General features: G+C 33.8%; 3 protein-coding genes across 3 annotated transcripts; all 3 read right to left on the reverse strand.

Moving 5' to 3' along the window:
• Positions 1-353: 353 nt before the first annotated feature.
• On the reverse strand, positions 354-1,350 carry LOTGIDRAFT_167241 (hypothetical protein; the record flags this gene model as incomplete). The annotated part of the gene is made up of 4 exons (XM_009064714.1): positions 354-481; positions 730-824; positions 1,059-1,158; positions 1,218-1,350. The coding sequence occupies 4 exons, from the start codon at positions 1,348-1,350 to the stop codon at positions 354-356; spliced, it is 456 nt and encodes a 151-aa protein (XP_009062962.1).
• Positions 1,351-1,513: 163 nt separating this feature from the next.
• LOTGIDRAFT_167242 (hypothetical protein) lies at positions 1,514-4,315 on the reverse strand (the record flags this gene model as incomplete). Its single annotated transcript, XM_009064715.1, has 5 exons — positions 1,514-1,605; positions 1,847-2,015; positions 2,470-2,568; positions 3,037-3,637; positions 4,209-4,315. 5 exons carry the CDS (start codon positions 4,313-4,315, stop codon positions 1,514-1,516), a joined length of 1,068 nt encoding a protein of 355 aa, XP_009062963.1.
• A 1,133-nt stretch (positions 4,316-5,448) lies between these two features.
• On the reverse strand, positions 5,449-10,294 carry LOTGIDRAFT_235459 (hypothetical protein; the record flags this gene model as incomplete). The annotated part of the gene is made up of 9 exons (XM_009064716.1): positions 5,449-6,038; positions 6,233-6,388; positions 6,858-6,985; positions 7,588-7,653; positions 8,017-8,065; positions 8,523-8,596; positions 8,982-9,139; positions 9,544-9,746; positions 10,162-10,294. The coding sequence occupies 9 exons, from the start codon at positions 10,292-10,294 to the stop codon at positions 5,449-5,451; spliced, it is 1,557 nt and encodes a 518-aa protein (XP_009062964.1).
• Between the last annotated feature and the right edge of the window lie 1,123 nt (positions 10,295-11,417).

Genomic DNA, 11,417 nt, shown 5'->3' on the forward strand with positions numbered 1-11,417 from the left:
AACACTGACTCATCTCTTAACACCGAACAAATCTCAAAATTTTCTGATAGTTCAAGGGAAGTAATCAATAATAAAGTATGCCATAACTTAAAATCAAATTAAATACTGGATTTGAATTACGAACCTAAAATTTAGATTCTCTGGATAGCTGGTATGTTTATTGGTGCTGACAATAACCATGTCGTGTGCATTAAAGGGGAATATCGCCGTTTTCAAGGGTTGGTGTGGGTTTTGATTATAGGTAAATAGTCGTTATAAGTACTAGAAATGTACGAAAATCGCATAATTCCTTCAAACAATCGCGGTTCTGAGAATAAGGTACGATTGGTGAAACAGATGGCGAATCTGTCCCTTTAAGTGGGATTGCCAATACGAGATTTGGTACACTTTTTGGCCATAAAAAGGGCAAAGAGTTCAATGATTTCTATCAGAGAAACCACACTGAACCCAAGAAATAAACCAATGATTCCACCAATATTAGCTGAAATTAATAAAAATAATATACATATCATCTTCATCAACAAGTATATTAGATAAATATAGATAAATATATTTATCTTTATTACGTTACTAATTTGGGTTGGATATTCGAAAATACTCGAAAGTGCATCAAAAAGAATTTTTTGGTTATTGATTTCATGAAAAGATAACAGAAAATTTATGAGTTAAAAAAACATCGTATAGAAATCGAAGTTAGTGAAAATACGTGTTGACTGTATAAATCCTTACCCAAGAAAGCCTCCATATTGTGCAAACTTTTCTGAACAATTTCTGTTACTAAAGAATTGCCAAAGAAAATACGTAATGAAATTGTCTTGTCATCACTGAAATAGATATACAAATTTTAAAACAATGTACGTTCAATAACAGAGTTATCAGCTGAATATTGTACTAGATGAATAATAATCACTTCTAATCTATTTCCTTCCTCAAATTTCCTTTTCCATTTAATGTCAGCAATGAACAACGAGAGTATGCTAGCGTATTGCGGTGGTTGACGGCGTTAGAAGTATAAATCCATCCTTAAAAAAAACCAAGATTCAAAATTATTTGCTCACCTCGGTTTCTCTAAAGAAGTGACAGTGACCATATGTGTTGATTGAACACAAGCATGTAAACAATTACAACCGCTTAATTCCAAATCATTGAAATAAATATCTACAATATAATATTTAAAACTCGTTTCTATATGTATTATACAATCTTATCGAAATTACCTTTGCTACATGGCGGATAGTAGTCGAGGTGAGTACAATCCGAAGCTGTTTTCATTTTATGCAGCCTTTGAAAGATTAGAAAGGCCAATGGAAGAGTTCCTATTTTTGTGGCTAGAGCTAGAGCTCCTAACATTTTTGTGGCTAGAGCTAGAGCTTCTACCTTTTGTGTAATTATATATTTCCTACATTTTCACATTTATTTGAATACTGTAGGTTTCTGAATGTGGCGATGGGAAAATTTTCTTAATATATACAGAGAAGCCACTAGTTTACCAGATGGTTTTTCATTATGTTACTTATATCAGTAGCAAAAATAATAAATCATAACTACCAGCTTGCACCGTGACACATTCTCCCATCTCTTGTACGCTGCATAGTCTTTCAATACCTACAACAAATGTGAACAAAATAAACTTTCTTGAGGCAAGGCCCAGAGAAAGATGGACTGAATTCATTTCAAAATACCTTTTTTATTAAAATGAAAATTCCTCTTTTACTATTTGGGACAATAATGGCTAACAATGCCATGAAGTAAGAAGTCTAATGTAGCTTGCAGTAACAGAACAAGACCTGGATTTATTCGACTTAGTCCAATTGCAGAAACGATGACCAGAAAAACACAAACGAACCTCTAAAAAGGAAATGCCGACAACCACACTGTGAAATGGTGTAATTCATAAAACATTCAAGTTCACAAGAAGATCTGGAATATTTTAGAAATCTCTTTATTTGGTCCGGCCCGGGCATTAAACACCCGGAACCTGCAAATGATTTGTATGGTACAGGTAAGTTTATTGACTGAAAGAAAAAGTATTTGCCAAATACAAATATGATCTATCAACACAAAACACGTTACCCGGCATACTCAATAATATATTGTTGTAAATGGTATATCCGAAACAAAAATAAAACATACGCTAATCAGCAGATTTGTTAAGATGGGGATATTTGCAAGTAGACATTACCAAATTCGAAATTGTTTTAAATGACGCTTAATATTAAACTCACAAGCGTTCCTACAGTAAAATAATTAAACAATCAAAAGTGAATATTAATATGTCGATTCCCGCTACCACTGTCAAAGACTAGAATCGATAGGTAATGCCATGGAGTTTTCCGCCAAGCAAAGAGTAAGGACGCAATTCAAAGAAATAAAAATTACCAATAGCATATAATATTATAACAAAATATAATAACAAAATTATGTAATTCACAATAAAAATATATCAATAAGCATAAATGCCTTCCTTACCAATGTTTTGGTAATTGAAATCTCGGTAAAAGTACCGGAATGAACGTAATACCCACGCAATGAAGACATAGGGTCTTCGTTTGCATCATGTATAATCAACTGAAAAAAAAAACACATTTATATATAAACCTTGTTTTCCAAGAGCATCATTAAGGGAATACTACTTCTTAACATGAACGTATTTCAAAATGACTTAGTTAATAGAATATGACTTAGTTTTATGGATTTTTTGTAGAAGGATTCGGTTGTATAGTAATGATACGGGCAAGTTCACTGATTATTTTAGTTTAAATTTTTGGTCATCCTAGGAGGTAGTACATGTATATCTTTAATAGGTTGTAAATATTGATTTTAAATTGGTAATTTGTTAATGTGTTATGTGCCATCACATGGTCAATCTATATTACCATTATCAAACGAGAAATAACAAATAACAACGGTTATCCATTATAGATTCTGTAATCGAAGTAGTGCTAAATCGGCGAAAGTTCATATTTAAGCATTTTGATATAAAAATTTTTCATTAGGATCACTGGTTTCAAAAGGAGACAAGTGGCTCATATATACCTTAACTCCTTTGAATTCGACATTAGCATTGCTAATATTCGGTTGCTTGTAGATATATCTTATTCCACGTAAAATCGATAAAAGGTTGGGGTGACTATTTTGTGCAGCTACGAGTCTGTGAGGATTCAGTGTAAGACAAATACCATACAATGATACCGATGTCGTAAAAGCTGCTTTGCACGACCTCCATTTTTCTCCCCACGAACATTTCATGTTAAACAGGTCCGGGTTTCTGTGAGATTTCAATTTATTTAGAAGAGCTGTCACAATTGGGTCCGTCTGTTTGCTTCGTGACTCACTAGTGTGCTGACTTTGGCTCTTGTAAGATACAGAATTAGTGTCATTGGATTGTAGGTCCCATTCTTTCAAAAAGTCAATGCTTCTCAATACCCTTATTCTATCTGATTGTTCCATGTCTTCCAGAAGAGTATTCCTGAGGTAGTTGGGATCACAAAATGAAATGGCAGGAAAATCTTTAGGTGAAACCATTCTAGATTGAATCTCAGTGAAGGTTGGATTGGACATGTATCCTGTAACTTCCTCATATACCAAAACAACCAGAGCAAGCCACATCATTAAAACAACAATAGTCCATAATACTCTGAAATTAAATGTTAACATTTAAATCAAAAACAGGCATTATTGTGGGTATCGGGGAAACTAAGAGCTTATATTTGTACCATACCAAGTTAAATAGATCCACAGAAACCTGGCCAGAATTGGAAATCTCAAGTAAAATGGTATTTTCGTTACTTATCTCATTCTTGTTTTATAGCATATACATTAGGAATATTTTCATAAGTGTGAGCAATTGCTCCTATTGAGATAGGCTTTGATAAACATTACAGAACTTGGTTATGGTATTTAACTTTGATTTGCATGATTGAAGTAAAATATGAATATGTAATTATTTTGCACCAGATGTCCCTATCTACAACGTATTGAAAGAAACTTTACCAGAGCACTGGCATTAATCTACTTTTTAGCAATTTCAAAAAAACACAATTTTGGTCTTAGTGAATATAGCAGTTATTTTATCCTGATATCGAAAATTCCCTTTGATCTAAGCAACAAGGACCGTTGGGTATAGATGTTATACTGAACCAAAAGGCTTGATCAAGTTTACCAGCTGTCAAGACCATTTGAAGACTGTACAAAATATATATTATTACCTTCTTCCCTTGTACAATTTAACATCTACAATTCTAGAAAATCCATGAATAGTAGAAGACTTAGCATATCCCTCCAATATTTCCTTTGCACCACTTTTCTCATCCATGTTGCTAGATCATATTGTTGGAAATAAAATTTGAAGTTTCATCCTTGACTGATATAGTTCAATAATTGATGACCCTAACATTAAGCTGTAAGTCTTCGATCATAAAGGTGATCGTCAATGATCGAAAACTACTTAATTCATCAATATTAAATTATGTTAATTCGCCAGCATCGTTTGACCCTTTGTTTTAGTCGACGTCTATTAAACAACAACAAAGTACCGAGAACAATACAACCAGAATATTTTGGCGAATGAAGGTAATAGCAATATAGAAGATCATAGCCTTGTATAATCAAAACAAGACTGCAACAAGAAATAAAATATATATATTTGTATGGTTTATTATAAAATATAAGGAGTTCATTGAAGCTATATCGAATTATGTGAACGAAAGAAAGAAACAACCATGGGTTATGTTTTTTTTTTGTAAAAAAAGGATGACAAATGTGATTCAAGAGGATCCTTTCTACCTGCTGCTCCTTGTCCAAACCTCTTTTCCTTGATCTTCATCATTATCCATACCCATTTACAGCTGAGTCGACTGAAGGAAAGATAACTTATTCAAGGTCACAAGAACCCACGACCACCATCTGTTCGACTTAACCAAGCAAAATACGTCATGTCAAATTTCTACCGCTTGCGACTAGAACCCCTCATACCGAAAAACAACGGAATTTGTGCCGACATGTATGCCCAAACTTATCGTTGGCGAAACAATTATTAAGAATAAGTGTTGTCCTTGAGCGGGTCTGGTCATTAAAGAAGGTAATATTTTTATCTGGATTTATGAGGTTTTGTCTTGAACACGAAATCAATTAATTTTTAATTGACTGTTTTATGATTTAGTTCTGGTCTGCTTGGTGTCTGTTTAAAATTTAATATAATGGAATCGGTGAACGACGGCCACAATGGTTATTAGCCAGTTTGTACATGAAATAAGAAATATTGCGTTTGAAAATGATAAAACTTATTTTTTGGAAAATTTCTAATTTATATTATGAATGACCTATTTGTTTGTTAAGGCTGTTATGTAGGTCAGAGTTTCTTGATAACACTTACACTCTCCCTCATTGCAATTAAATATTAATTTTTCCTTAGTGATCATAAATTTTTATTTAATTACATAACATGAGTTATGGTATGTCATCTACCTCCTTCGCTGTACTTTGATTTATGACCGCATCTGATGGGATAGTGATAATATGAGACGAAAGTGGTGACGAAACATTCCGAGAAATTACATGTGTGTCATGTTCAACAGGAGCTTTAGAACTAAGTTCTAGTCTTTCACATTCTGGACATTTCTTAATACCATCTTGAATATGTCCATTTTGTGATTCTGTATTTTTGCTCTGAGCAGATCCTTTCCTACCAGGTCTTTCTGGGGTAACTGGCTTTTCCACGAGCACCTCCTCTCCGATAATTTGCATAGGTTTAAGGCTTACAGAACGTCCATAAATTTCATTTTGAGCTTCACCTGTGTATTCCACTTTTCCCTCGGTTATGAAATAAGGTACATCGTTTGATTTTTCATCCAGTTTGTTAGATCTATTATCATCATCTACATTACTTGCTTCTCTTCCAGAAGGTGAAGGCGGAGGTGACTGAGTACAGTACTCGCTTGAAAGACGCATCATATTTTTAGCGGCTTTGGAAACAGAGATACCTTTTACACTGGGGAGAAGAGACTTAATATTTGGTTGTTGTTCAGGGGACATTATGCCTGAAAAAAACGACAACGAATCAATAGCAAAATCTATAATTCTAGGTCCAAAGATGAATATGCTCGACAATTGATTTCCAATGAACTAAGATGGTGGCCTCCTACTATGTGTATTATCGTCGAATAATTCTCTATTATCCCGGAGGATTCATCCATATTGTAGCATTCATGAAAATCATAATTGTCCAGATTACCTGTATAACTTTCTGGTCTTGGTGTTTGGATTGGGGTTGGTGTTTGAACCCAGGCTTGTCGTGGTGATGGTGATGACCTTCGACCATAATTTGGAGCAGTTTTCGGTCTGATTCTTTTAACAAAAGATACTGAATTAGTTGTTGATCTCGGTGAATCTGAAATTGACATGAAGACATGAAATAAAACGCAAGAAATCAACGAGCTTTACTTCGATCTGCATTTTTTCCGGGTACTGAACACGAGTGACTACAAATTGCGAAGAAGGCACCAGTGACTAATGATTACTGAGGACCTTGATAGACAATATTTGCAGACTGGTCCCCTAGTGTCCTTCAATGCATATTTAAGAACGGCGGAATTTTGTATGAATAAGAGATATTCATAGTTCACGGCTTGCTCATAACCAAATCAAGTGTTTTTTCTTCTGATATGGATAATTTGAGTCATGCCCATTGTATTTCAAAGAGAGGGAATATAGACACGTACGTGCAGTACAAGTGATGCAGAAAAACAAACTACATTAATAGATCTATCTTAAGATAAAGTAAACTGGTCGAGTGTTGAATGTGTATTGATTTTTTTGTCCGATTATAAAAGTGAATGATTTGAACAGCTAATATCAACCTGGTGGTGCTGAAGGACATTGATATTTTCTATCTTGTTTCTTTCTATTAACAAAATATCTTTCAGGATTTTCTCTCGGCATATAAATACCATACAGACATAGACTTCTACTGTCTAATATATGAGCTCTACAAATAATAAACAGAGTAATATAAATATCAACAACGTACTAAAAGAAAATAAAATCAATTAAAAATAAACTCTATCGCATAGGCGAATTCTTTTTTAAGGGGCAATAACTCTTATTGATAATCGAACACAACTCGCCATACCACCTTTATTAAAACATCATTACAATTCATCAAAAATGTTCGAACAATTTGCCAATTACGAAATTGTGACTTAGTCAAGAACATTAATATGTAACACAGTTATATGTAGCCGACTTGGCTAAATCGATATACGATCACTATGCATTCCAAAATCGTCATGATGATCGATTTCACAGGCATATGTAAACCGATGGACAGTGATTTTTTTTTTAAAATAAAAGCTACTTTAAGAGTTGTCATAATGCCTATCTACATGTAGTAATCGCAGTTAATGCAGACAGAAGATGGTTGAAAACGAAGCTCAGGAAAAACTATGGTGGATCAGTTATCCGCCTGGTAGTGTCTCCTGAAAACTCCCCCCCCCCTCCACACACACATTATTTAGTCTTTTTCAGCTTTGTGGAGATTCCAATTATTTCTTAAATTGTCTTCATTATATTAAGTAGACTAATACTTACGAATTATATCTTGCGCCTGTGAGGAAAGAATGCTGTGACTCGCCGTCTGTGTCTACATCATAAGATCTAAGAATAAAAAACAATGAGAAAATAATTGGAAAACATTGAAAATTTCGCGGGGGATAGATTAAAATAAACAATACTTCAGCAATGTGGATTCCCGGAAAAGAAGCCGAATGCAGATGATGTTACATCACCGTGCTTGTAAAATAATTACTTGGTAAAAATTACTTGATTATTGGGGTGCCGATAATATAATTAAATCAAGACCAAGTCTTGTTGATTCTCTATTATGTAACGTAGATAACGTTTCAACAGCGATTGGTGTAATGAATTCCTATAATAAATCTTCAAACCATCAACTTTTTATCAAACCTCTCCAAAAGTATAATTCCGTATATTTGGGTTAGAAACCAATGAACTACTTACTCTTTCGGTGTGAACAAACTTTGACAACTGGCCTGTAGCTTCTTTTCATCTGCAAGACAGTGAAATAAATAGTCAAACATAATACTTACGTGGTCCTCACACCTTAACGATCACCAGTTGCGTGTGGTTGCAAATGGGATAACGGTGAGAAATTTATAACGTAACTCTCATGCAACTGAGTTTGGAGTTGCGTTCTGACTTCATGGCCACTTTCACGCAACTGGTATTCGCTATGGTTTGAGGGCACGGTAGTATTTTTTAAAGTAGAAATTGAGGTAATATATATGACAGTCTCAAGTTTTTGACAAGACTTAACATTTTTTTCACTCCTCCTCAAAAGCTTATATTACTTGTCTTACACCATGTTGCTTTCGAAACGCCGGTAATAGATATTAAAACATACCACGGATTTTACCTAAAAGTAGATTATTTTCCAGACGATTTTATTTGAGTTTCGTGTAATTAATGATCAAATAATAAAAATTAACCCTTTTTCTATTACTTACTTTCGATCTGTTTCCGTCTCTCATCATATGCGTTCACTGGCACCGATCCAGCCCTTTGTTGAGCTCTCAATAATCTAAATTGATTTAAAGATTAAATTTGATAAATTTGATAGATTAAGTAGAATCGTCGTGGTTGAAATTAAATACCCTTAAAGGTATGGTTTGGCTTCTTCAAAATTATTCAAATGAATTGAATATTTAACACATATTTCTAGTGAATATCGAAGGCAGTAAAAAACTATTTTTCTCAATGCAATCCACTTCAGCTGAAACCATATTATAAAGATTCAAAGTCAAAAATTAATCCTTGTCAAGTTGATACACGGGTCAACTATGCTGATATTTTATTAATATCAGTCATTTTAAATATACATACTTACAGTTAGATTTTAGAAAGCATCCTAATATACAACGAAATAACCATTATAGTGGTAGAGTTAAAATTGTATAATGACTTACGTGGTTCTTGTTGGTTTACCATACTTAACATCTATTTCACCTTGCCAGTGATCTCGAAGCTCGGTAGGAGACAGATACTGGTGCATACGATTTGGTCGATAATATTTACCCTCTACTACAGATCGAGCTGAACTGGGTCTCTTTGATTTGTGATCAGGCTGAAGATAAGATGATAGATTATAACAGTACAAATTAAGCTTAAGGACACGATCGTGAAGATAATTGAGTGAGATTGACAATTAATTACAACCTTTTGAAGCTTCAATGTGCTGAATATAGAAATATAATGTAATCTCGTAAACGCTTGAGTTATGCAACATTTGCAAAATCTCAGTGACCATCATTTTGAATTGGAGAATGTTAAACATTTAACATAAGAACATCTTGACTTCAGATACTTCCAAGAGTATCCCCCAAAGTAAATCCTTAAAACAGGGAGGATGGTAACTTTTATCGATAGCAGAGTTCACGTTAGCGAACATAACGCTAGACACAGTTTCGGCTCAAAATAGTTTACACTGACATATTTTCGATAAGAAATAATAAATGTGATTTTGCATACCTTGTGAGGTGACAGTAAGTTCTGTAAGAAAAGAGGAGACTCTCCACTATGGGTCATCTGTTTACTGATTTCAGCCACCCAGGTTGGTGACCCGTGAGCAGCCAGTATCTCATTTCTGTAGATGGTATCGATATCTTCCAACAGACTCTGGCGATATGAGTCGCTTTTGTTGAACGAATGGATACTGAGTGGATATTTCGTTGCTGTAAATGAAATTAAAACCGATTCCCTCAAGAATATTAAAATAAACACAAGGTTTCAAGGAAAAATCACTCATCGGCATGATGTATCAAAGCAGTCCCTTCTGAGATAAGCATGTGCTTCAACTGATGTAGCTAGTGATGCATATGCATTTCCAGTTATTTTCTGCATCGATTTCCTTTTAGCTTTGACATATTCATGAAATAATATATAAAGAAATAAATTGTGTCTACCATACTTTATTACCAACGACCATAATGTCTTTATATTAATTATTCCGTTATAAGCAATGATACAGTCGGGTTGTATTGAATTTTTAAAGTAGGAGACAAATAGAATATTACCATTAATTTGTACGAATAACGTGTAACTGTTTCTTCTAAAACGATATAAAACACAAGGTTAAAGAATGCATACCTCTCTTTGTAGAATTCAGATATCCAACAGTTTGTGTATTCGATAGTCCATTTTGTACATTCACAGCAGTTGGTATTGGCACATTTTCACTCATGGGTTTAATTTTTTGGCTACAAGTTGTCTTGTTTGTCATCGTGTCGTATGATTATCAGACAAAATTTTAACTGTAAGGCGACATAATCCATTTTGAATGTGATTTAATAAATCCAATAACACGACACAACTTGTTAAGAACAAAAAGAACAGGTCATGTATTAAATCACCGTCTTTAGACCTCCCGCCATATTGTTTACCTGGTTGTCAATGGCTCCTTTTGTCCATGCTGCGAGTCGTCTGCTACGAGGTTTTTTTTATCAACTAGTTTTAACAGTCATATTACCATGTTAGTGGTAAACAATTATATATAAATAACGACACGCTTAAAATCTGATTTTTAATCAACTAAAAAATGTTCACTGGCTTTTTGTCTAATATCAGGGATCATTATTATTCCAATCTCTCACGAAACACCTTAATTCATAACAATAAAGGCCAAATTTAATGTTAAATCAAACCCTTAAATTTTGACCCGTGGCCCCTTTTCTATTCAAACCAATAATATACCATTGAGCCGAGCCTCTGTTATATGTGTATTTATAATGACATGTGAATTAACGTCGACAAACACTATCAAGTAGCTTGTACAATAATCTCTTTCGTCGTATATTTCTGTTTTGCTGATTATTTACCTCCAACCCCCGTTAAGAGTCACTTTCCACTTTGCTTCATATCTGTTGTAATCAGAATGTCTAGCTTTAATGTCTTGAGATTTGATGAAGGTGATGAAGAGCTTTGTTTTGATGGGCATGTGAAGGTATATTAATTCAAGAAATGTTTCACTCGGAATATATGGAAGCATTTCAACTTTCATCATCTTAATCTTAATCCAAAACTCAAAATTAAAGTCTAAGCCAAAAGGCAATAGAGGTGTGGACTGAATGAAAATTGTTATTTTAATTCAGCTCCGCCATACATACTAGAAGTTTAATCCAACCATGTATTTATTGTGCATATCAGTGTAACGATAGCTTTTATCAATGCATGATAAGCAATTGTCAATGTAACATAATATGTTATTGTTAATGATATTATGATTTATTAATGTTTTAGCCATTATACCCACAATATCGCTCGGTTAATTTTTGAGTCTTTATAAATCATAATAAAATAGATAAGGCATAAATAAAGCTGACATAGAAAATATACGTTAACGATCA

Source organism: Lottia gigantea (genome assembly GCF_000327385.1).
Source record: "Lottia gigantea unplaced genomic scaffold LOTGIsca_64, whole genome shotgun sequence".
NCBI classification, from domain to species: Eukaryota; Metazoa; Mollusca; class Gastropoda; family Lottiidae; genus Lottia; species Lottia gigantea.